Source organism: Rhinatrema bivittatum, chromosome 7 (assembly GCF_901001135.1).
Source record: "Rhinatrema bivittatum chromosome 7, aRhiBiv1.1, whole genome shotgun sequence".
Lineage (NCBI taxonomy): Eukaryota > Metazoa > Chordata > Amphibia > Gymnophiona > Rhinatrematidae > Rhinatrema > Rhinatrema bivittatum.
The window spans coordinates 226043018-226069930 of record NC_042621.1 but is presented as its reverse complement, the minus strand read 5'-3'; the positions used below and the strand labels follow the sequence as shown (position 1 = coordinate 226069930).

At 44.4% G+C, this 26913-nt stretch overlaps 1 protein-coding gene across 2 annotated transcripts in view; it reads left to right on the top strand.

Moving 5' to 3' along the window:
- Window positions 1-4287: 4287 nt before the first annotated feature.
- The window catches only part of KIF11 (kinesin family member 11), a 185904-nt gene continuing 163278 nt past the window's right edge, over window positions 4288-26913 (top strand). The window contains exons 1-2 of one of the 2 annotated variants that reach the window (XM_029609919.1): window positions 4288-4507; window positions 18884-18974. In XM_029609919.1, the coding sequence (XP_029465779.1) occupies window positions 18901-18974 (74 nt within the window). In that variant the 5' untranslated portion in view covers window positions 4288-4507; window positions 18884-18900. Of the gene's footprint in view, window positions 4508-4739; window positions 5113-18883; window positions 18975-26913 lie in introns of those variants that run through there. The other variant, XM_029609918.1, reaches the window with a different exon arrangement.

Sequence of the window (26913 nt, the reverse complement as noted above, 5' to 3'; positions counted from 1 at the left end):
ATACCTAAACCGGGGAAAGACCCTCTGGAGGTGGGATCGTATCGTCCCATCTCCCTACTTAACGTTGATATAAAAATGTTAGCAGCAGTTTTGGCGTCCAGACTGAATAATATATTGCCATTGCTTATTCATGCAGACCAAACAGGTTTCGTCAAGGGTCGGCAAGGTGTTCGCAATGTGCGGCGCCTTGTGGCAGCACTTAGCTATCAGCCTGCGGCGGAGGCACTGGTTCTGAGTCTGGATGCTGAAAAAGCCTTCGACTCATTATCCTGGGAGTACATGTTTTGGGCATTGGAACGGGTTGGTTTTAACGGCATATTTCCGCAGTGGTTGAAGATCCTGTATAACAATCCTAGTGCCGTAATCTTATTAAATGGGGCTCCTACATATTCTTTTACCTTGCACTGCGGGGTTCGGCAGGGATGCCCATTATCCCCTCTACTGTTTGTATTGGTGTTGGAGCCCTTTGTTACTCGTCTTCGAGACGAGAAACATTTCAGTGGTTTAAGCCTGGCGGGCCACCCTGTAAAAACTGCTCTGTTTGCTGATGATATCCTCTTATTTGTTGGCCGGCCTCGCACTAGTGTGCCTGTCATCGTTAATCTGTTCGATCAATTTCAGAAGGTGGCGGGCCTCAAAATAAATTATTCTAATTCTGAAGCTTTGGCTTTAACTGCCTGTCTCCCTGATACCTGGGTGGGCCCTTTCCCATTTCATTGGGCCCCAAATAGACTGAAATACTTGGGTGTATGGATTCCATGACATTTGGATAGGCTATATGAATTGAATATTACTGGCTGTATCGACAAGTTGCAGGCACAGCTGCGCTTGTGGACTCCACTCCCGCTGTCCCTTTTTGGAACATGTGCCCTGATAAAAATGGTACTTGTACCCAAACTCCTATATCTCCTTCGTATGGTCCCCTGCTGGCTGACGGTAAGAGACATCTGTCACTTGTGCTCCAGTTTCCAACGTTTTTTATGGAGGGGAAACAAGCTCAATTGGCTTACAGTGTATTGGAACGCCCCCGGGAGCAGGGTGTACTAAATATGCCAGAGTTTAGGCTATATAATGCCGCATGTCAGCTGCAGTTCGTGGGGGAATGGTTAACGGGTACCTATAAGTATTGTGAAAAAGGATTACTAGACAGAATGGTGGCTCCAGGGTCTCCACTAGGCATCATACAACACCGACCGGGAGCGAGGGGAAGGGTGGCCTATCCAAGGGCATTGATGAATCCCTGCCTACGGGCTTGGCGGTGGCTCCGTCAACTTGGGAAACGCTCTGGCGTTACCTCCCTGTTGATGCCCTTTTTGGGTAATATGGATTTTCTGCCGGGAAAGGGACAGCAGAGCTGTTTTTCAATCTTGGGCCGATAATGGGGTGGTTTTTATATTCCACATGTATGACCCGGACTCTCGTGTGCTGCTAGACTTTGCCTCACTCGCACGCACCTTTCAGATACCTAAATGTCAGTTCTTTGCCTACTTGCAAGCCCATCACTATGTGCGTTCTCTTTCATGGACCTCGACAGAGCTGGTGGCGGAGACTGACTTTGCCACCAAGCTATTTGACGTGGCATGCCTTGCTAATACCATTACTGGTTGGAAAAAACTGGGACTAAAGATGTGGAAGGGGGAACATATGGACACTCTTACAGCTAGATGGTCCACTACTCTGGGCTTGATGATTTCGGCAAAGCAGATGACAGCATATTTTGTAGCTTTGTATAAACAATTGCCGGACCTGAGCTTAAAGGAAGTCCAGTTTAAAATATTGCATGGTATTTATTGTGATGATGTTCAGCGGTTTCAGATGAAGCTTGCTCAATCTCCGGTATGTCTTAAATGTGGCAAGAAGGAGGGCACTCTTTTTCATCGATTATTTGATTGTGAGCTGCTGACGACCTTTTGGACGGTCATCCTGGACACTATTAATAAATGTATGGACACTCGCATACTGCGTACTGGACGAGTGATGCTGGCAAGCTCACAACAGCATTCACTTCCAGGGAGCTACTCCAAAGCAAAATTTGAGCGTCTGGCGGTGTTGCTAGCCTGCCGTACTATATTGGTGGACTGGATGGTTCCGAATGTGACACACCCGCAACCTGGTTTGGCAGAATGGCTTCACTCATGCAGTTGGAGAGAATGGACTTCCTTGTGGGTAAATGAAAACTAGATAAACTATATATTACCTGTTGGAGGAACTGCTTTGCTCTGTTTCCACAGGAATTACAAAATGGACTCCTAAGTGCAGGTTACACGAATGAGTGGGTTTCGGGGAAAGCTTGGGCGGGGGGTGGGGGGGGAGGTAGGGTTTTGTATGGGAGCTGGAAGTGGTTGTTTGTGGTGTGAGTGGGGGTGCATGGGCTGTTAGGAGGTGAGCTACAAGTGTGAGTAGCCACAGGGGGGGAGGCAGTTGGTATGCTGGGGGGGGTATCCTTCTACACAAATAAAATGAATAGGGGTTACCGCTTCTGCAGATGTTTACAGTACTTGTATTTCTCGGCTGTGATGGCTTGTTTAATGTTGTTCTATTGTTTGATGAACACACGGCTTATGTTACTTATGGAGGCTATATTCCTCTGTTCTTAATAAAAATTATTTTGAAAAAAAAAGATCTGTCAGCAGCATTTGACACAGTAAACCATAGCATACTACTGAAAAGACTAGAAGAAATAGGATTACAGAACAAAACAATTGAATGGTTCACATCCTACCTTAACAATAGATCTTTTCAGGTACAGATAAAAAACACAATATCAGACAAAATCGAACTAAAGACAGGGGTCCCCTAAGGTTCAGCACTCTCGGCAACTCTATTTAACATTTACATGCTCCCCCTTTGCCACCTACTGGCAGGACTAGGTATCATACACTATATATATGCTGACGACATTCAGCTAATTCTACCAGTAGAAGGGGGAAGCCCAGGCCAGGGCCTTACCTTCTAACAGTGACAGGATATATGTAGTTTTGGTAAGATCATTTTACTTACTGAATCACGTGGGAATACCTAATAGGGCCATCAACATGCATTTGCATGTTGCAGGCGCTATTAGGTTCGGGGGGTGGGGGGGTGGTTGGACATGCGGTTTCGACATGCTATTACCCCTTACTGAATAAAGGGTAAAGCTAGTGCGTCGAAAACGCGCGTCCAATCGCGGGTTAACAGTGTGCTCCACTGGAGCGAACTGTACTGTATCGGCCTGTTTGTATTTTGTGAAGGTCTGGTTGTGTTCTGCATGCATGATCTAGATGAGGTATTTATTCTGCTAGCACCTAGTTCAGTTTATTTACTTTCTAGATAGCTTTTAGATTTCTACACCAGAAAAGAAGCTTGGCTTGGTCTGTTTTCCTTATAGGAGGTGTATTACTGTCTTAGGGCCTGGTTTAATATGTTCAGTGTTGCTTTTTCATAGGTAGGGTCGTTACTGTTTGAACGCTGGCAGTTAGTCCTGTTCTGGTATGGGAATTTACTATATTGTAATGGTAACTGTTACTCAAACTTCTGAGGGCTAAGCCCACACCCAAAGCATGTTACAATAGGCCTAATACCATATGAGCTCCAAGTTGCACGATATGAAAACATGCAAATTGATGCAAAGAAACATCGCCCTCGGTCCTCAAGTGTCCAGTCCTGATTTGTAGCAAAGTTGGCAACTCTAGTGTTATGTTATTCTACTTGAAAGCACAGAAATAAAAGTTAATAAATAAAAACATAAAATATGTAAGGTGATACCTTTGTATTGAACGATACATTTATTTAGGGAAAGACAGAGTGCTCGCAAGGATGGCGAGAATGGCTGGAGAAAGGAAGAAGTCGGGATAATGCCAGGAGGAAGTATGGGACGCTATTTACTCTATAGCCGACCCTGAATGTAACACAAAAAGCAGGGAAAATATTGGACGAGTAGTCTATGGCCATGCGCTGCAAACAGAAATTACTAGATAATCGGCCTTCATCTTCTATTCCCTTTTTCCAGATAAAACGGGTTCCTTATATCACAAACAGCTTCCCAGCTGATATATTCTACTCCCTTTCTGCGGCGGTACTTTGGACCTCGCAATACTCGATCTGCGCCAGACGCGGTGGCAAATCACTTTCCACGCAAGAAAAGGAAAGTATACAGACCGAAGCATCTAGTGGGCCCTTCATCTCCAAAGGCAAACTACAGCAATTGTCGCCTTCTGGTCTTCCTGCAGCCTCTAATTGGCTGCTGCCAATGAGTCATCACACTGCGACTGCTGGTTAGGCCTTCTGGATGCCTGCAACAAGGAACAAGGTTGCTTGCATTCAGCTGCCCATTTGCCAGCACAAAACTACCCCAACAAAAATATTTTCCCGCACAATGGTAAAAAGGTGGCCCAACTGGGCAGACAATAACCCCATATAACAGTACTGCGACTACCGGCCGAAAAACGCATGTAAGGCTATAGCTGAGGAGCATGCGCCTATGCCCCGGGTCTGCTGAGAGCCCATGAGACTAAAGTACAATTTCGCGGTAAGGATTAAATCGTGGCTCCTCACTGCAACTGCGGAAGATCAAAGCCTCAATAGCTGTTTATGTTACAGGGCCCCTATTTCAATTATACTCTTAGCTGGTGGTTCGTTTTTTGTTTTTTTTTATAGCTGTCTTTGGGCGTGGCGGTTTGCGTCATGTGACATGTACGTTCTCGTATCCAGGAACTGTTTGGTGAAACTGTTAGTTTACCGAGTCCTATTAATTATTTACAAATAAATCCACACTGAAGCTAGGAGTCTTGGCGTAGAGCAAAGCACACGTGGAATAGCGCACTCGGAGCATATATTTATTTAATTTTCTCACGAAAAGACAGGCGACCAGATTCTTATAATCTAACCGCGCCTGCGTACGGTGGATTTTAAAAAGTACTCCCAGGCTGCCGTGCTAGACAGTGACCAATCGTCACTGTGTTTGTCATTGTGTTAGCTTTTGATTGGCTGCTAGAGCCGGACGCGCAATTTTTAAAGTTGGTAGGCTATACATAATAGTAAAGGTGGATGGTTTGTTAACGTGCGCATGGTCTGGAGTTTTATTTTTATTGAAAGATAAACTAAAGGAACGGGGATATAACGCACAAGCTACAGGTAAGAGTGGAAAAAAAGAATACACGGAGAAATTAATTTGCTCATTGCGCGGCGTTAGAGAGCGAAAGGTTCACCAAATGCTCAGAGTTCCCTTTTTAACTGTAAAAAAAAACAAAAAACAACAGCCGTTTATAAAACAATAGTTCTCTTTTAGTAGGCGCCTTATGTTTATAGAAACATTTTCTCATGTGGAGGAAGAGCTGTCTGACAGATTTACACAATGCTTGTTCTTGTGTGAATCTTACATGGCTCGTTTAATTTAGTTTTCTTGATACAAATACGGCTTTATGTTAAGTATTGTCTGCAACTTTTTTTTCTTTCTGAAATCTATTGACGTCATTTAATTATCTGACGTCTGTATAACCCTTTAATTTCATGTGTATAAAAAGTGGATTTAATTTGTGTTAGATACTGTCCGTGAAACTTTTCTAGTATATAGTGATTAAATAAAAGTCTTAAACTCTGTAAAGGGAAAGTCATCTATGTAGAGTAACTTTATTTATTTAAAAAGTTTTAGAAATTGTTGAACCTTTAAAGATGACATGTTTGATTTTAGAAGTCTAGCTTAATTATAAGTAGATTGTGTATGATTAAACTGGGGAAACCTCATAAAGTGCCATAAATAGGCTACTTGCAAGACTCTATCTCCAACTTAGTGGTTGTTAGAGAAAAGTTGTAATCATTGGTAAACCCCAGATGTACAAGATGCTCAGTCAATAGTTCTGATAGCTAACTTGATAATCCAGTGTAGAACAGCTGTAATGGTATACAAAAACTCGTGTTATACCAATCAAGACTCACAGTTGCGACGCCAAGATACTGTATACAAGACTTCATGTGATAAGTATTATGATCCTATTAGGCATTTCTATTTATGGCACTTTATGAGGTTTCCCCAGTTTTATCATACACAATCTACTTATAATTAAGCTAGACTTCTAATATATTTTTGTCGATTACATAAGTGTCTGGCGTTTTCTGGATCATTTTTTTTAGTATTGATGTTTGATTTTAGTGCATTTCGGGACAGATTGTACACTTATAAATCTGTGCTCTTATAGTATAAATGTGTGTCTTCAGTTCTAGTAGAGGTTATAGTTTAATGCTAATGTAGATGGTGAGAATTAGTAACTGAAAACCAAATACCTTTTTCAAACTGGTCTGACTCAAAAAAAAATATATATATATTTTTTTTTTAATTTAACAGTGTGAGTGTAGCTGATATTGCACAGGTATCTGACTTATTTTAGAAATCTTTTTTGCCCTTACTTTTCCCCATGACTTGATTTTGTGGGATTTGGTTTGAAGAAGGGTGCTATTTCTCTTAGTCTTTTTGCTTGTCCCAGAAAAGAGAAAAGGTAGGTGTACCATGTGGTCAGTACTTTAAAAATAAGTGTAGGAGTATTTGTTAGGAATTGTCAGGTCAAAGGACCATTATCTAGTATCCTGTCTCCACTAGTGGGCATTCTGGGTCATTTGTAAAGAGGTGATGATTTCCTTAGTTTGCCTAGCTAATAGTTATTAATAGACCTGTCTTCCAGAAGCGTCCAAATTTATTTTAATTCAGCTAGTGATTTCACTTGAGGGGGGGGGGGGCAGAGATAATTTGGATTCCTTTGGGGGCCAATGCAATACAGTGCGCTTACAAGAGTGTCCTGTTTAACCCGCTAATCCACCCCTTAATGCAATAGGAGGATTAGTGCCTATTTAACATGCGTCCGTGCCGTGAATGAGATACACGTTTATCGCTCAGATATTAATGCCTGCCTGGAGCAGGCGTCCGTTTTCATTACTTGTAGACGGCTGGTTATGAAAACGGATGCCGAGTTTACCGGCGTTGGTCTTCATAACTGGCAGCTGCCGCGGGGTCACATTAGCAAGGAGGTGCTAAGGTCGCACAAGCGACCCTAGCGCCTCCTTGCTAGCACGACCCTCTAACTTGCATATTGCATGGTGCCCCCCTTGCGGACGCCATGCATGCGCTAAGAAAGTGGGCGCTGAAAAGTCAGCGCTTGCTTTCTGCAAAATTTATTGCATCGACCCCTTTGTCTTTCTAACTGGTTTCTCTTTAGAAGAGAACTGTAAAAGTATAACTAAAACTTATGGAAAAAGCTGATGAGGAGACAGTGGAGCCAAGAAATTGGTAAACTATTTGAAACAGCTAAGTGAAGTTTGTTCCTTATTAATAATTCTGGTTCCCTATTTTCTGTCTAACCTAGCGCTCCCATTCCTGGTCTCCTCTGATGTAGCAGGAAGGGCTGTAAAATCTGGCCCATCCTACAAAATTCCATTTGCCTTGGAAGACTAGAGGAGCTAATGAACTGGCAGTCTCTCTCTCTGGCCCACTCCACCTCCCATTGATCTGGGCTTTGGAGGGCGAGGAATGAAGGAGTAAGACCATAAGTGAAGGCATATGAGAGGGGATGAGTCAAGAGCATCAGTGAAGCGAAACAGAAGAGGGGGAGATGGGATTCAGAGGAGGAAGATGGGGGTGTGAGTGACTGGAGGGAGTTATGTAGCATGTGAGGGTGTTTTTTTTCTCCTTTTTTTTCTTTGCTCCCCGATTCCCTCTATCCCCCCTTTCCATCCTGGCTAAACGTCACATTAGGTAGGACATACTAGGGAGGTAAAGTTTCTAGATGAAATAACTGCTTCATGAAGCAGTTGGTCTAGGAGCTGACAAGGGGGAAGTTATTTTAGACTTAATCCTTTAGTGGAATGCAGGATTTGGTGCAAGAAGTAACAGTAGTGGAATCACTTGGTAATAGTGATCATAACATAATCAAAATTGATTTCCTAATGGAAAGAAGGACATTAAGGAAAACTACTGCTCTAGCATTTTACTTTCAGACAGACTATGATAAAATAAGAACATAAGAAAATGCCATACGGGGTCAGACCAAGGGTCCATCAAGCCCAGCATCCTGTTTCCAACAGTGGCCAATCCAGGCCATAAGAACCTGGCAAGTACCCAAAAACTAAGTCTATTCCATGTTACCATTGCTAATGGCAGTGGCTGTTCTCTAAGTGAACTTAATAGCAGGTAATGGACTTCTCCTCCAAGAACTTATCCAATCCTTTTTTAAACACAGCTATACTAACTGCACGAACCACATTCTCTGGCAACAAATTCCAGAGTTTAATTGTGCGTTGAGTAAAAAAGAACTTTCTCCGATTGGTTTTAAATGTGCCCCATGCTAACTTCATGGAGTGCCCCCTAGTCTTTCTACTATCCAAAAGAGTAAATAACCGATTCACATCTACCCGTTCTAGACCTCTCATGATCTCAAGCTTGTTGCTAAGTTATGATACATTGTGAACCGAGGTGATGTTTTGTAAACGTGCCTCGGTATATAAAAAACCCTTAAATAAATAAAATAAAAATTTTAAACACCTCTATCATATCCCCCCTCAGTTGTCTCTTCTCCAAGCTGAAAAGTCCTAACCTCTTTAGTCTTTCCTCATAGGGGAGTTGTTCCATTCCCCTTATCATTTTGGTAGCCCTTCTCTGTACCTTCTCCATCGCAATTATATCTTTTTTGAGATGCGGCGACCAGAATTGTATACAGTATTCAAGGTGCGGTCTCACCATGGAACGATACAGAGGCATTATGACATTTTCCGTTTTATTCACCATTCCTTTTCTAATAATTCCCAACATTCTGTTTGCTTTTTTGACTGCCGCAGCACACTGCACCGACGATTTCAGTGTGTTATCCACTATGACACCTAGATCTCTTTCTTGGGTTGTAGCACCTAATATGGAACCCAACATTGTGTAATTATAGCATGGGTTATTTTTCCCTATATGCATCACCTTGCACTTATCCACATTAAATTTCATCTGCCATTTGGATGCCCAATTTTCCAGTCTCACAAGGTCTTCCTGCAATTTATCACAATCTGCTTGTGATTTAACTACTCTGAACAATTTTGTGTCATCTGCAAATTTGATTATCTCACTCGTCGTATTTCTTTCCAGATCATTTATAAATATATTGAACAGTAAGGGTCCCAATACAGATCCCTGAGGCACTCCACTGTCCACTCCCTTCCACTGAGAAAATTGCCCATTTAATCCTACTCTCTGTTTCCTGTCTTTTAGCCAGTTTGCAATCCACGAAAGGACATCGCCACCTATCCCATGACTTTTTACTTTTCCTAGAAGCCTCTCATGAGGAACTTTGTCAAATGCCTTCTGAAAATCCAAGTATACTATATCTACCGGTTCACCTTTATCCACATGTTTATTAACTCCTTCAAAAAAGTGAAGCAGATTTGTGAGGCAAGACTTGCCCTGGGTAAAGCCATGCTGACTTTGTTCCATTAAACCATGTCTTTCTATATGTTCTGTGATTTTGATGTTTAGTACACTTTCCACTATTTTTCCTGGCACTGAAGTCAGGCTAACCGGTCTGTAGTTTCCCGGATCACCCCTGGAGCCCTTTTTAAATATTGGGGTTACATTTGCTATCCTCCAGTCTTCAGGTACAATGGATGATTTTAATGATAAGTTACAAATTTTTACTAATAGGTCTGAAATTTCATTTTTTAGTTCCTTCAGAACTCTGGGGTGTATACCATCCGGTCCAGGTGATTTTCTACTCTTCAGTTTGTCAATCAGGCCCACCACATCCTCTAGGTTCACCGTGATTTGATTCAGTCCATCTGAATCATTACCTATGAAAACCTTCTCCATTACGGGTACCTCCCCAACATCCTCTTCAGTAAACACCGAAGCAAAGAAATCATTTAATCTTTCCGCGATGGCCTTATCTTCTCTAAGTGCCCCTTTAACCCCTCGATCATCCAACGGTCCAACTGACTCCCTCACAGGCTTTCTGCTTTGGATATATTTAAAAAAGTTTTTATTGTGAGTTTTTGCCTCTACAGCCAACTTCTTTTCAAATTCTCTCTTAGCCTGTCTTATCAATGTCTTACATTTAACTTGCCAATGTTTATGCTTTATCCTATTTTCTTCTGTTGGATCCTTCTTCCAATTTTTGAATGAAGATCTTTTGGCTAAAATAGCTTCTTTCACCTCCCCTTTTAACCATGCCGGTAATCGTTTTGCCTTCTTTCCACCTTTCTTAATGTGTGGAATACATCTGGACTGTGCTTCTAGAATGGTATTTTTTAGCAATGACCACGCCTCTTGGACATTTTTTACTTTTGTAGCTGCTCCTTTCAGTTTTTTTCTAACAATTTTTCTCATTTTATCAAAGTTTCCCTTTTGAAAGTTTAGCACGAGAGCCTTGGATTTGCACACTGTTCCTTTTCCAGTCATTAAATCAAATTTGATCATACTATGATCACTATTGCCAAGCTGCCCCACCACCGTTACCTCTCTCACCAAGTCCTGTGCTCCACTGGGAAATGAAGAAAAAAGTGTTAGAAAAAAATTGATGCAGCTGCAAGGGTTAAGAGTTTACATTGGGCATGGGCATTGTTTAAAAATAAACTCTATATATAAGAAAAAGAAACCCCAAGCACATGTAGTCACTCAGTCTTTCTAAGAAGCTTTACAAAATCTCAAACATGTAATACAACCATGAAGTCAAATTTCCTTATAAACAGCACTAACAATAATTAGTCTTATATCCAAAAAGCACTCTAAGAGGCATTGTGGTTTCCAGCTTTTTACTGATAGTTGATGTGATGACCAAAGAATATTTATAGCTCTTAATTCAGTGTTAGTCAAATAAAAGGACAGCAGAAGGATTAATAAACTTGACCTTGCTTGTCTAGCAAAGTCCCTTAAGTGTGCTTCCAAAGAAAAACCCAGCGTTCTTTTCACAAACATTTTCTTTGAATCTCCCCATGCTTGTTAGTACATCCCTCTTTAGTAACGGAATCCAGAGGTTCCCTACATCAAGAATAAAAATACCATACATAAACACACAGACATAGTTTAATGAGACATAGCCAACATGGATTTACCCAAGGAAGTCTTGCCTCAGCAATCTGTTAAATTTTGTTTGAAGGGGTTAATAATCACGTGGATTATGGTGTATCTGGATTTCCAGAAGACATCTGATAAAGCTCCCCATAAGAAACTTCTCTGGAAATTGTCATGGAATAGGAGGCAATGGCCTATTGTGGACTGTGAACTGGTTAAGACAGACAGCAGAGTAGGACTGACTGGTCGGTGTTTTTTTCAATGGAGGAAGGTAAATAGTGAAGTGCCCAAGGGATCTGTATTTGGACCTGTGCTTTTTAATTAATTTATAAATTATCTGGAAAAAGGAATGAGTGAGGTGATCAGATTTTCTGGCAATGCAAAATTATTCCAAGTTAAGTCGCAATTCGGTTATGAGAAATTGCCTGAGGACCTTGGGAGACTGTCATCCAAGTAGCAGATAAAACTTAATGAGGACAAGTGCAAAAAAATGATGCTCCTAGGGAAAAATAATCCAAAATGTTGTTACACGATGTTAGGTTCTGTAAACATAACTTATTATCCTTCCACTTGCATTTCTTCTGTGACAAAAGATGTAGAGACCCCCTAGGTCTCCACTATTCCAAATTGTCCTTACTTTAAGCCCTAACAGGCCGATGCAAAAAGGTGTGTTCAGCTGGACCACATCTTTACCCTCCTTTAAACGCACACTTTGTGAGATTAAACCTTACTGCTGAGGCAGCAAGGAGTTTTACGCTCACAAAATATGCATTAAAAAATGAGTGCTGCTTAGTGCCCTCTCATGGAAATGCCATACAAATGAAAGCACTAAGTAGTGATTTATGATGCAGAGAGATGTGCTGGCTGAACATCTGGTCAAAGGTGGAGAAAATTTTCCAGCATTGAGGGAAAATAGGCTGTTTTCACCTAAGAAGTCATGTATTTAAAGTATGTGGAAGAAAATATCAACAAATAATGCCCCAGTTCGGCAGCGAATACTATGTTAAATTTAGGAGGAAGCTGGAAGCCTCCAGCTGCTGCTCTCATTTTCTCTAGCAGTGGAAGGGATGGAGGGAGCTGTGGACTACTAGTGCTGAGCTGGCTGGGAGGTGCAGTCTGTAGCCAAGTGAGTCCTCCCAGTGCATCTCTTCCCTCTGCTCACTGCTAAGCTGTGCAGGATACCTGTTGCTCCTTGGCGTAACCCCCCCCCCCCCCCCCCCCCCCCCCCCCCCCCCCCAGTTAAAATGTGTGTTCAGCGCAGGCCATTTTAACTCCTGATGTATTAGCATATTAGCTTACTGCATCAGGAGTTACAAAAAAAAAAAAAGTGCATTAAGAAATTGTGCACTGCGGTTCAGCTCTGCTTCCTGCATTGACCTGTCAGGAGTTTCAGTAGAGAGAGAATTAGCAGGCTATCCCTACAGGCACCTCCCATAGAGACTTGTCTGGATTGGTTAGTGGCTTCCTATAAAAGCGAGTACAGCATGTGGGTTGGTGAGGCATTCTGAGTTGTATTTTCATGTTTTGCTTTGCAGTTTTCAACAACACACGTATTCAACCAACAATAAATAATATTTTGTTTTATGGGACCGTCATATAAACCCCAGTTATTGACGTCTTTTAGAGCATTAAATTATTTTATTTATTTAAAGCTTTTCTAAAATGACTTTTATGATAAAGATCATATCAAATCGGTTTACAAAGAACAAATTATGCTCCATCGATAACTAAACAGGGTACAGTTTAATCATTGGCCCATTTTTCAAAATTTTAAATATTTTTTAGGTATTTTTTTAAATATTTCAAATAAATTTTTAAAAAGTGCACTACTTCCCTTAATTATGCCCAACACGGTACCATGTTTCGCAAAGCTGCTGCTTCATGATGTCATCACGCAATAAACTTTGAAAAATCGGCTCTCTGAACTCCATGAAAACGCCGAGCGTGTGGTGTGCTAAAACGCGCCTTTTGAAGGAATTATTAGTCACGTCTACCTCAAAGAATAAATTACGGGACTGAAAATAAACGAATACGGAGAGCATTCATGGACTCTGAAAAAATCTTTTGAGTCAGGCCCCTGAAGCAGCAGCTTTGCGAAACATGGTACCGTGTTGGGCATAATTAAGGGAAGTAATGCACTTTTTAAAAATTTTTTGTTTGAAATATTTAAAAAACACCTAAAAAATATTTAAAATTTTGAAAAATGGACCAATGATTAAACTGTACCCTGTTTAGTTATCGATGGAGCATAATTTAATGCTCTAAAAGACATCAATAACACGGATTTATATGATGGTCCCATAAAACAAAATATTATTTATTGTTGGTTGAATACGTGTGGTGTTGGAAATTTATTGATTTGTATCACCTTTCTAAGGCATTTGTTTTATACCATTATTTGCTTTGCACTTTTGGCATTCTTCCTATCCTGAAACGGAGAAAGTGGTTTTTGTCTTTTAAGAGTCTGGAGTGTTGAATTGGAAGAGTAGTTGTCATATAGCGGAACTAGAAAAGGTACAAAGAAGGGGAGAGGATGGAATGGCTCTCCTATGAGGAAAAGCAAAAAAGGTTAGGGCTCTCTTTGGAGAAGAGATGGCTGAAGAAAGATATGATAGAGGTCTTTAAAACTGAAAATGTGAATCAGCTGTGTTATATTAAAAAAAAAAAAAAAAAATACAACAGATTATAAGGGACGCTGTGTGAAAATACTCTGTGCACAGTTAAGCTTTGCAATTCTTTGCTGGAGAATGTGGTAAAATCAGCACGATTGGGTTTAAAAAAAGGTTTGAACAAGTTCCTGGAGGAGAAGTCCATAAACTGTTAGTAACCAGGTAGACTTGGGGAAAACCATTGTTTATCCCTGGCATAAGTAGCTTGGAATCTGTTTACCCCTTAGGATTCTGCCAAGTATTTGTGACCTAGATTTAAACCACTTTGTCAGTATGTGAAAATTGACATGCCAATAGTTTAGCTGAATCAGCGGTTTCAGCCCAGTTTCTGGGGTAGAAGTGTTCACATCACAGTTCTGTCCGGTTCTCTAACCCTGTAGAGTCTGCTACACACCCATCAGTGGCCTGTGACAAGGGCGCAATGAGGGAGATCAGTGTACTGTAAGCATGAAATATTCAGAATGTGTGAGTGCTAATCTTTGTACTGGGACATTTAAGACATGGCATGTGCTACAGTGTAAATGTCTTTTAAGGTGTAAAACTGTCAGCTGAGGTCTGGAGTTTTCCCAGTTAGGGTTTTAACCACTAGGAAATCTGAAGACACTATTCAAACAAATTGGCGTGAAATGTGTGGATGCTAATCAATTTTTGGTCATAATCTTTGGAACTAGAATTACATGGATCAAATGTCTTTGTCTATGTTGGGGATTCCCAATCTTTTTTTCAAATGCAGGGACCCCATCCTGTCCCTCCCTTTCAAAATTCGGGGGCTGATGGCACTGCAAGCACTCTAGTACCCGCAGATTTTCCATCCAGGAATTTCAAAATGGTCTTTGGGAATGGTCTGCCCCTCCCACCCCCTTCTGGATTCCTGGTAGCCACCCATCCCCACCCTTTTTGAGATACCTGGTGGTCATCTTTCTTTTATGGCTTTCCAAAGTGCCTTTTCTGCTGCCATATCTCCCTGTGGTCCCCTTGTGGACCCTTCCCAAATGCCTTCCCTTTGCCATCTTTCCCAGTTCTCTGTCCTACACTTCTTTTTTTTTTTTTTTCCTATGTCCCCTTTCTGCCCTTTCCCAAGTGCCTTATGTCCTTCCATCTCTTCCCGGTCCTCTTCTCTGGACCTCACTCGCTTGGTCCTTTAAGTGTTGCCCTCATGGTCCCTTTTTGAAGTTCTCTCCTTTCTGATTGCTGCCTTCCCCATGGTATCTTCCTGACTCTTCTCCCTCCTGCCTCTTCTTCCTTGGCCCCTTCTTGAGTGTTTTTGTTTTACTCCTCCCGACCTATGTGCTGGCTCCTAAATGGCAACACCCCCTCCCTACCCCCATGGCCATACTAATTAATCACTTTTGTCACAGTGTCAGCCTAGGAAGGCAGCAAGAGCGTATGCAATAGCACCTGCAAATGCGCCTTAGGGTTATGACCCTGCTTGCTGCACACCCCCCCCCCCCCCTCCTCTTCATGTGGATTCAAGCTCCTTGTGGTGGCAGTCTGCTGCATGCTCTCTCCTCCTCTGTGCCAGTTCAATCTCCTCATGGAAAACATTAGCCCAGTGCTTCCCATTTGGGGTTACAAATGCCTCAAACGGCTGCACTCTTCAGGCACCAGCATTAGTAGTGGAAGCCAGCATGGAATCTCTGAACCAGCAAACACTCACAGGCCCTGCAGGAGTTTCTGTGATAATAGGAAGCCCTGCGTGAGGAGGGAATAAAGGCTGCTGCAGAATGTGTGAGCTTGCACTAGCTCACAGACTCTGTGTTGACTTTCAGCGATGCTGCTGCTTGCAAGTCACTGTCAGGCTTGGGACCAGCCATAAGGATAGGGGAGGGTTGAATGTGCATGGGCTGATGAAGATTGCCATGTTTCTCTCTCTCCTCATGCACCATTGTACCTACCCAAGTGGAATTTAGCCCCTGTCATTGGCCTGCCTTCCCTTCCCATCAGTTGTCATTCAACTTTGGCCCAGGGCTGAGAAAAAAATATTGCCACTGACCCTGATTAAGGCAGTGTTTTGTAGAACTATTTGAAGGGAGGGATGGGAGGCAGGAGGGGTTTGATGGTTCGATAAGGTGAAGAGAGATTGGTTGTAGAGAATGAGGGAGGATGTAAGAAGCTGGGGGAATGAGAGAAGAATTGGAAGTGAGGAATTGAGGCTGGGAGGTGATAGAGGGGAATAGGGGATGAAAGTTAGGAGATGATACAGGATCTGTTGGGAATGAGAGGCGTACAGCTGAGTAATAAGTTGGAGATAGTGGGTCCACTATAGGTGAGGAGGTCCTCTGGAGGGGATGAAGGTTGAAAGAGGGATCAGCTGGTGTGAGGAGAGGGTGAAGACTGATTTGTTAGAGGGGACCGTACCCATGCAAATCTGTTTTGGTCAAGCTCTGGGGTCATGAAATTTTCAAGTGCTAAAATGGGGTCACATTGGCTAAAAGTTTAGGAGGCCCTGGATTAGCCTCTCTCTTGCCTGCCTCTTTGTCTTGCTGATTTGGACTCTTTTTGTGACAGCAGTCAGTGCCATTCTTTCCTTCTTCCTCCTCTCTGCATGGGTTTAAGCTCCTCAAGATTGATCTCCCTTGCCTCTTGATGTGGGCAGCTTGGGTTTAGGCAGTGAGATTAGCCAGTAGCAGCCTTAGAGCAGAGCTCCTCAGAGGAGAGGTCAGCCTGCTCTTTCTCTGCAGCAGCACTGAGTGGTTGGGAACCACAGGTCTATGTATTTGGCTTTGGGGAAGAATGGTTATTGGCATATGCATAGTAAAACTGCTTTTAAAAAAAAAAAAAAGAAATCTAGGAGGAAATAAAATTTAGAATTTGTATTGGCAGTATTTTTTATGGTATATATTTATAAATTAGCATATAAATTTCATGATATGTAAATATATTTACTATTTGTTTTATGCATATTGTAAATAGCTTAATGCTTTCACATAGAAGTGATCAATATATTTTAATGAAGATGTAGTTGTAACACAATTTTAACTCGGAGGAGCCTTAATTGGCAGATCACATTAATGGTGAGTGAAGGGTATTGTCACCTCTTCCTTAAAATGACCAAAGCAAACCCTAAAACTTGTCTCTACTTTATATGTGGTGTGCTTTCCTAGCGTGTAGCCAGATAGACTCAGGTCCAATGGGTATTGTGCTCTCCTGATAGCAGATGGGAGACGGAGTCAGATTTCAAAGCTGACGTCACCCTACATATACCCGTGCAGTAAGCTTAGCTCATCAGTATTTCTCAGTCTCCATAGCAGATGCGGACACTATCCCAAAGAAAATAGTGTAACATTTACAACAAGAAAGAAGAGAGAAAATTTACCTCTTAAGAAGAGAGCCCTGTTTCTCCTGCGGTGAAACCTAAGGGTCCCTTCCTCAGTCGAGACTTTCCTGAGGTGATTATCGATATCCCTCAGAGGTGAGCCTTGATCCGGCAGCCGATTCCTGACGTGGACTTAGCCCCTAGGGTGGCTGAAAGGCAGCGGGTGCAGATTAGAGCGCAGCGGGTGAAGGTATTCCCCTCTCCCCCGCAGCTGGAGACCACCCAGCATGTGACCGGTAAGTTTCGAGACCAGGTAAGGTAGAAACCTTTACTTTTAAGTCTCCGGTCTCCAAAGTTCGAATAGCCGTATCGATCTTCCTCCCATCGAGGTTTAAAATAGGGTTCTGCAGCCCTCATTTGGCTAGACCCTGATCGGTGTGAGGGTCCACACACGTGAAGACCCTCCAGAGGGGTCGCTGGTACCATTTCCCACCCTCGACCAACGGTATGCACGGGGCAGGCCGGAGGGCTGAGGCGCCTAACTTGAGCGCGCCCCTAAAGGCACACGCTTAGCTGCGCTCACTTCTGAACTGTGCGCACAGCGGCGCACACAACTATGTACCCGGTGCGCACAACTAAGCGCATCTGCGCGCATAACTCCATGCACGGACGCGTTTGAAGCTCTACACGAGCACAAACAATGGCAACCGCCATCCAAGAAGGCCAAGGGACACTTCCTTTGCCCAGCCTGCCACTTAAGAGCCGCGCAACCTGAATTGGAATCCCTCCTGTGCGAACAGGCTCAGGGGGAACCAAAACAAGACCCCCCCACCCCTACAGCCAGTAGAGGGATCCGGAACCACTGATGATGGCACCCTGGACCTATGTATTTCCAACTCTGCGCCCCCACAGGAAAGTACCTCTGGGGCTTCCACTACAAGCCCTCCCGGGATCATCATGGACCCAGTAACTTTCTCCTGGGTGGAATTTTTTAAAGTGCTGTAAACTGTTGTCCAGGCACAACCAGTGTTAATCAGTTGAACCAGTTCAAGGTTTATCAAGTATTAAGCAACATATATCCACACTGGCTTTTCAAAGAGAATATTGAAGAGCTAAGCTTACTGCAAGGGTATATGTAGGGTGAAGTCAGCTTTGAAATCTGATTCCGTCTCCCATCTGCTAACAGGAGAGCACAATACCCATTGGTCCTGAGTCCATCTGTCTACACTAAAGAAAACGAAATTATCAGGTAAGTAATTTCTCCATTAGATAATGCTGAGTACTAGTAAATACAGTTGCTGGTACTCGCTGCTAATGCTAGTGTCATAATTTCTACACAAGCATGTGAAAGTTCCTGCAGGACTTACTTGCCAGGAATAAAATGCACTTGCCATGTACTTCCATGCCCCAGTTCCTCCCCTTTTCACTGATGTGTTAGGTATTTTTGACAGGGGCAGGAGTACTTGGTGGGTGCATTTTTTTTCCCTTGCATTCACACTATCAAGGTTCACTTCTCTTTCCTCCCACTTCCAATGGCCGCCTTACACTCCTCCATGCCCCCATCTCTACCTTAGCTGCAGTTCTATTCTCTCCATACCCTGCTGCTTCCTAGGACTCCAAGAGCCTATTGCCACCTGTGCACACCTCTACCCCCACCCTTCTGGGTAAGTCTGCTTAGCCCCTTTTCCCCCTCCCCTCCAGCCTATTTTATGTTATCACAAGTTGCAGTCCCATGCTGTAAAAGTTCTTGTCTGAGGCCAGTCAGGGACAGATGTGATTATATAGGCAACCTGTCACGTGGGGATGTCCCATCCTTGATATAGCATGTTGCACTTCTCTATATCTGCCACTAAATGATAGTATGATGACAGCTAATGAAAGAGGTTTAGATGTATTAGCTTGGAACCTGACAGACTATTTTATTTATTTTTTATTCTGTTCTCATAGATTGGGTCACAGTGACAATGGCTACCCAAAACTTGATGAGTGCTAAGAAGGAGGAGAAAGGTAAAAATATTCAAGTGGTTGTCAGATGCAGGTACGTACTCGATATTTTGATGAAACTTCTAGCATTACTGCATCATAGAAATCCGGAAATAGCGGTAGGGATTGGTAGATATGGGCAGACTACAGAGTCCGTATGGTCTCTCTGCTGTCTTGTTTCTATGCAGAAGAAACTTGTGCTGCTTTTGCCCACAATACAGTCTTCTAAAGAGCCAGTTGTGTAGCAGGAAAATTGTTCCTGCCAAATATGCATGTAACCCCTGGTTGGGGCACATAAAATTTAATGTACGTGCTTCCCTATTGATTAAGGGGCGTCCCTTCTAAATTTGTTTGTGTTCCTGGAGTGGTCATGCAGATGGTGAAGTGGACCTGTATAATGACAGCCTAAGTATCCAAAAACCTCTTCTGATTTGATAGGAAGGAATCCATTCAACTCCCCTCTATGAGCTCTGATGCCATGCCTTGCCCCATGTTTGGCTTAATAAGGATGAATGATATGTTTCAAATATCCGAACATTTGTTTATTTTCTGGATGAACCAGCCAGCAACCAGAATTTCATGGGCGTCCACAGAATCCTATACATCTGAAATAATCTGTGGAACATAATTACATTCCTTCATCTCATCTCCTTTCCCCATATCAGTTACTTCTTCCTATAGGCCTACCATAAGGGTTAGTTTAAACTCTGATTCTTCTTAGACATACCCCAATCCCAGCCTTGTTTCAAGAATGTGTTTCCTCTTCCCAATATATCCATATCTTAAGTCAAATCCAATGACGACGAAATGCAGTTCCCATTTACATGATTTAATCAAGCTCCTCTGGTCTTTGACATTCCTTACAAATTCCATACTACCTTCCTCCCAGTACAAATTCCCTGGACTACTGCATTCAAAGAACACTCTGGGGCACGTCTCATCTTGGACTCCCCCCACATTCTCAAAGGGGAGGAATGATCTCTTCTTTTCACCTTCTGGTGGCTACTACCTGGTGATTACTACCCTTACTCAATAAGCCTTCACACGGTTAACGCAACTCCAACATTGCTCTCTGCTTCAATGGCAAGGGGAAATGTGGAAAAGAGGATTTGCATTCAGACAACATCCAACAAGGCATTGATCTATGCAGTCTGGGTAAACAAGCATCAAGGTAACTTGCTTGATGCAACAGCTACTACCCTTAACCATTAAGCCTTATGATTCACCTTTGATGCAACTCCAACATTACTCTCTGCATCAACGGCAGGGGGTGGCAGGAAATTCAAATCAAACAGTTAAAACAAGGGTCCTGAACTTGGTGGGTGAAACAGATAAATATGGGAAAATAAGTGTGGGAGCTTGCTGGGCAGACTGGATAGGCCGTTTTGGTCTCTTTCTGCTGTCGTTTCTATGGTTAGTTCCTCTGGAGGAGGAAAATCTCACTCCATGGCCATGGGCCTCTCCCCTTGAGGGGAGAGCCCCTACATGGTACTATTCCCACTAGGATGGTCCCTGGCTACTCCAGCAGATAACATCTCTGAAGGCCCCTGCTTTGCAACCAAAGGGCAAAAACCCAACAAAACTTTCTATGTTTATATCTCCTGCTACACACTAATCACCCAATTGGAAAACCCCAAATGTTTAAGAAAATGTGCCCACAAACATCAGACGGAGCAAATACTGCTCTCCAAAATCAGTAATCAAGTCACCAAGGAGATGCAGTAATATAAAGTCAGTCCCAAGTCTCAAAAATTTTTTAAATGTGAAAATATTTTTATTCATCAAATCGGCAACTCCTTTGCTCAAAAGACACAAGATTTTTTCAACACAGGGTACCCCGACACGGACCCGTGTTTCGCCAAACGCGGCTGCGTCGGGGGGGGGGGAAACAGTATTTTCTTTTTGGCATTCAAAACTTTAATTCTTAGCGTCTTAACAGCGTTTCTGGCCAGAAACGCTGTTAAGACGCTAAGAATTAAAGTTTTGAATGCCAAAAAGAAAATACTGTTTCCCCCCCCCCCCGACGCAGCCGCGTTTGGCGAAACACGGGTCCGTGTCGGGGTACCCTGTGTTGAAAAAATCTTGTGTCTTTTGAGCAAAGGAGTTGCCGATTTGATGAATAAAAATATTTTCACATTTAAAAAATTTTTGAGACTTGGGACTGACTTTGTTACTGCATCTCCTAAGAAAATATGCCCACCATTTCCCCATTATCGCATCACATCTCTAAAAATATCATCCAGGTATCATTTAGCATTACTACACCAAAACCCTATTTAAACATTTTCCCAAACATATCAAACAGGATAAAGCAGGGTGGTCTCCACCTAAAACATCCTGTGCACTGCCACCCACAAAGGTCAATTTTGGGGGAATTTCTACATCAGGGCTTCCCAGACTTTTAGCCAATGTGACCTTATTTTACAACTTAAATTCACATGACCCCAGAGGATGACCAAACCAGAGGAGCGGGGGTGTGGTTCATCTGCAACAATCGCCATCCCCTCATTCCAACTGATTCTCCACCCTCTCCAGTCGATGCTTTCTCTTAATCTCTATTCCCCTCCAGAGGACATCCTCTCACAACGTCCACCACCAGCTGATCCCCTCTTACATATTCCAGCTCTTCTCACCTTCCCAGCCCATCCTCTCTCTCTCTCACCCTCTCCAGCTCTTTTCACATCCTCCTAGCTGAACCTCTGACCTCCAAGTCATTTGTATAACCCCCAATTGTACATAAGAACATGCCATACTGGATCAGACCAAGGGTCCATCAAGCCCAGCATCCTGTTTCCAACAGTGGCCAATCCAGGCCATAAGAACCCGGCAAGTACCCAAAAACTAAGTCTATTCCATGTTACTGTTGCTAGTAATAGCAGTGGCTGTCAATTAATAGCAGGTAATGGACTTCTCTTCCAAGAATTTATCCAATCCTTTTTTAAACACAGCTATACTAACTACACTAACCACATCCTCTGGCAACAAATTCCAGAGTTTAATTGTGCGTTGAGTGAAAAAGAACCTTCTCCGATTAGCTTTAAATGTGCCACATGCTAACTTCATGGAGTGCCCCCTAGTCCTTCTATTATCCAAAAGAGTAAATAACCGATTCACATCTACCCGTTCTAGACCTCTCATGATTTTAAACACCTCTATCCTATTCCCCCTCGGCTGTCTCCAAGCTGAAAAGTCCTAACCTTTTTAGTCTTTCCTCAGGGGAGCTGTTCCATTCCCTTTATCATTTGTCGCCCTTCTCTGTACCTTCCCCTCCCTCACCCCATTCCTTTGCCCCTACAACTCTTTGCTCTCATCCCCCCCCAAAAAAAATTGATACCCTCTCCATCCATAGGTCCTCTCTTGCATCCCCCAGTATTTTCTGTCATTCCTCCCCTCACCTTCCACAGCCAATCCCTCTCCCACTGATCTAGCCCTTAAACCTTTCTTGTATCTGATCCCTCCTTTCCAAAAGCTTCTTCTCCAAACATCCCTTTGGCCAGGGTCAGAAGCAACATTTTCCTTTGGGTCCCAGGCCAAAAGTGAATGAGAAGTAGGACAACATTTTTCTCTTGGGTAGATTCAGTGGTGAGTGGGTGAGAAGCAGTGAAAGTCTTCACTGGCCTTTGCACACTCAGCCTACCCTTCTCTCATGGCTGGTCCAAAGCCTGATCTGCAAGTGGCAGCAGAATTAGTAATGTAAGTCAGTACAGATTCTATGAGCCAGTGCAAGGTCACAGCCCTGCAACAGCCGTAGTCTATTTTCATGCAGGCTTCCTGTGACTGCATAGACTCATGCGAGGGCGAGACCACTGCTGGACCTTTGAGTGCATGCTGACTTCCACTAGGAGTGCTGCTGGCAGCATCTGAAGAGCACTTGTGACCCCCTTTTGGGGTCCCGACCCACAGTTTGGGAAGCCCTATTCTACATGCAGCTTTTATCCCCTTCACCTTGCTATACAAATTATTCTTGCTCTGACCAAATGCTTGATATGCATTCCAAGCATTGCAAGATAAAGGTGATGATGAGGAATTGATTCCCTGCTGGAACCCTCAAGAGAAGACGTGAATAGACCTCAGAAAAGAAGGAAATAAATAGGGGAACCTGAATGCAGCACCTAGGAGTACATGATTCTGTAGGGAATATCCCAATTCTTGATAACAGGAAAAGCAACTAAGATGGACTCTCTGACATTATTAAAAATGGATACTGACCTCTTTGGCTATGGGCAGTCAATTGAAGAGATGAGACAGAGGCTTTGCAGTTGCTGTGTACGTGACCAAACCAGACTATGGCTACACCACTGGGCAGCAGATTTATGGTAAAAGACATGATTGTGCAGACTTGCCTATCAAGGGGCATTATTTGGTAAGGGTTGAAAAGCTGGTAAAGAGATCCCAGGTTTATGATCTTAAATATTTTGCCAGAAACTCAAGACTGGGATCAGCTTGTTCCCTATACGTACTGGATCAGTCCAGAATCCTGGGTTCATACATTCGTGCCAGCAGCGGAGACAGAAAGTAAAACCGCCACTGCTTTAACTATGCTGATGCCCCCTGCAGTTTCTCAGTATTTCTGTCTCCCAGCAGGGCAGGATTGATGCTTGAACCCTGCAGTTTGGTTTAGGATGTTTTTGGATGTGTTTTTCTTTCAAATTTTGAGAGCCTTCCTCCCAGGAGGTCGGGGTTGCTGGTTTGCTGGTAAGGAACCCCTACCCTATCTGGTTGAGGTGGAGGGGCTGGGGGTCGGTGACCCTTTTGTACGCCCCCATCCCGTAACTGTGAGGTGCACATCCAGTGGTCCGGATCCCTCCCTGCACGTGTTGGCTCACAAATTAGTTTTCTCACTTTTTTCTCTTCTTTTAATTGCTGAATTGGGCTGGAAAGCTCTCTTCAGCACAGGAGAGGAATTTTACAGTGAGACTGCTGTTAGAGCAGTAAAGTTAAAAAAAAAAAAAAAAAAAGTTCAGGATCAGGTAGGAGCTCTGTCAACTCTCTCCTCCGCCCCATCCCCCCTGGCGCGGTTTTTCTTTGCGGTGTTTTTTTTTTTTTTTAGTTTCTTTTTGTTTTTCTGCTGGTTTTGATTCAAGTCGGTGCCGCGATGGTAAGGGGGGTGACTTGTCGCGCGTGCGGGTCCACCCCGGTGCGCCTAAGTCACGGCGGCCTGCGTTTCCAGGGGGGAGGGTCCCTCCGAACTCCCCAGGCCAGCTAAACGTCGGAGGTGTCTGGCTTGGCCTTCCCCAATTGCGTCAGGCCCGGCAGCAACTGCGAGGCGTCCCGCTGGGGAAACCGCGGGAACGGCTGCCATTTTGAGTCCCTCGGGGCTCGAATCTCCGGCATCTCAGACACCGGGGGATTCCACCCCCAGTACTTTTACCAGTGCTCCCAGGTCCGGTAGAGGGACAGGGAGCCCCAATAGGGCCTGGGGAAGGGGCCCTTTTGCCTGCGCCCGACAATGGGCGGACTCCGGCTCCCTTTTCGCCAGAATTTGTGCTGTTAATGCACAAAGCTTTTTTGGCGCAATATGAAGGGAGGTGGGTCTGGCGAATGTGGTCAGCTACCCTCCCCCCCCCCCCCTTTTACTCCCGGAGCCTGGCTTATCCCGGGGAGGATCCCTGCCTGGGGCGGCCCCCGGTCAGGGCATGCAGGGTCCTCGCAGGCAGGAGCTACGCCAGTTCAAGGGCTGCGTGTTCCCACAGGCATGACAACCCACAGGCATGACAACCCTGATGGTTCGGGGAGGGCGGCCACGGATGTTGGGGGTGACGACCCAGATGACCTGAATTCCGGACCGCTGGCAGAGGGGGATGACTCCAAGATTCTCCGGCTATTCCGTAAAGTTGAGTTAGCGCCACTTCTTCCTCCGGTTCTGGAGGAACTGGGTCTCCAGCGGCGGAAACGCGTAAGGATGCTGCAGATCCGGTTTTACAAAGCATCAGGCGTCCTTCCACCAGTTTTCCGTATCATGATTCTGTTATCATGTATCAGACGTTAGTTGAACAGGAATGGAATTTGCCGGACGCGGGGCTGAGGGTAGGCAGGGCGATGGCTAATTTGTGTGCGATGCCAGAAAAGACCCTAGAGTTATTTTGCCCTACCCAAGGTAGATTCCGCAGTCTCTACCGTGATGAAACAGACCACTATCCCGGTTAGCAACCCGTGATGCTAACCGGGATAGTGGTCTGTTTCATCACGGGAGCGACAGTGCTGAAAGACGTTCAGGATCACAAACTCGAGATTCACCTCAAAAGGATTTTTGAGGTCTCTGCCCTCAGTCTTCACATGGCTATTTGTTCCAGCCTCATGCAGAGGGCATGCTTACGCTGGGTACAGTGCACACAGGAAGAACAGACACTCACGGATGAGCAAGCGGCTCGCACGGACAGATTAGAATCGGCTATAGCCTTTTTAGCAGACACATTGTATGACGTAGTCCAGATGTCCTCCCGGGTTATGGGATCGGCAGCTGCAGCACGGCACATGCTATGGCTTCATAACTGGTTGGCGGATATTTCTTCTAAGTCCAGGTTGTCATCTTTGTCTTTTAAGGGTCGACTCCTGTTTGGGGAGGAATTGGATCAAATTGTGCAACAGCTGGCTGATGCTAAGGCGCCTTGCTTGCCAGAAGACAGACCCCGGGTTAGACGCAGTTTCCCACCTCTGTTACGTTTTCGTGACAATCGCAGGTTTCGCCAACAGCGCCCCACTGGGGCGCCAGCGCAGAGGGGTTCCTCACCAAGAGGACATTCCTGGAGACAGCCCTTTCGAGGGGGCTGTAGACCCTTCAGGAATCCTGGCAATGCAGCTCCCTCCGGTTCCAAGTCTACACAATGAAAGGAGGCCGGTCCACTCCGCCATTCCTTTTGTAGGAGTCGGCTGGCATTGTTTTACGGGGAGTGGGCCAAGATCACGCAGGACAAGTGGGTTCTAGGGTGATAAAAGACGGCTACGCCTTAGATTTTGCAAGGCCTGTCCGCGAGTTGCTCCTAATCTCCCCATGCGGCTCACTGCAGAAGCGCAGAGTGGTGCAGGAGACTCTGCACATATTGCAGCGTTTGGGGGCCGTGATATCTGTGCCTCCGGAGGAGATTCGAACCGGGCAGTATTCAATCTATTTTGTGGTCCCGAAGAAAGAGGGAACCTTTTGTCCCATTCTCGATTTGAAAAGGGTGAATGTAGCATTGCGAGTTCCTCATTTTCAGATGGATACCTTGCGCTCGGTGATAGCAGCGGTGCATACCCAGGAGTATCTGACGGAAGCATATCTTCACATCCCTATTTTTCAGGAACATCAGCGCTATCTGCAGTTCATGGTCCTGGGACAGCACTTCCAGTTTCAGGCACTCCCCTTCGGCATGGCCACAGCACCTAGAGTCTTCACAAAGATCATGGTGGTCGTGGCGGTGGCCTTACTTCAACAGGGAGTTCTAGTACATCCCTATCTGGACGATTGGCTCTTTCGGGCAAAATTGGAAGCCAGTTGTCAGACAGCGGTACAGACGGTGCTTCAGACCTTGCAATCGTTAGGCTGGGTAGCGAATTTGGCAAAGAGCCATTTGGTACCCTTGCAGACTTTGGAGTTTTTGGGAGTGTTCTTAGACACCACCAAAGGCAGAGTTTTTTTTCTGACGAAAGAGAGGGCTCGCAAGCATCAATGGCAGATTCGGTGTTTGGCGAGGTTGCCAATTACCACCGCTTGGGACGTGTTACAGGTGCTCGGTTCCATGGTTTCCACCTTAGAGCTGGTACCATGGGCTTTTGCTCATATGCATCCCCTACAGAGTGCGCTCTTGGCTCAGTGGAGTCCGGTGTTGGAGCAGTATCACCAGCCAGTTTCCCTTTCTCCAGAGACCATGGACAGTCTGTCGTGGCTCCACACCCCCAACCTTCTGAAAGGGATGTCCTTGGAGATTCCGGATTGGATAGTCCTGACCACGGATGCGAGTTTGTCTGGTTGGGGAGCAGTTTGCAGGAGTCAAGCAGCTCAAAGCTTCTGGTCG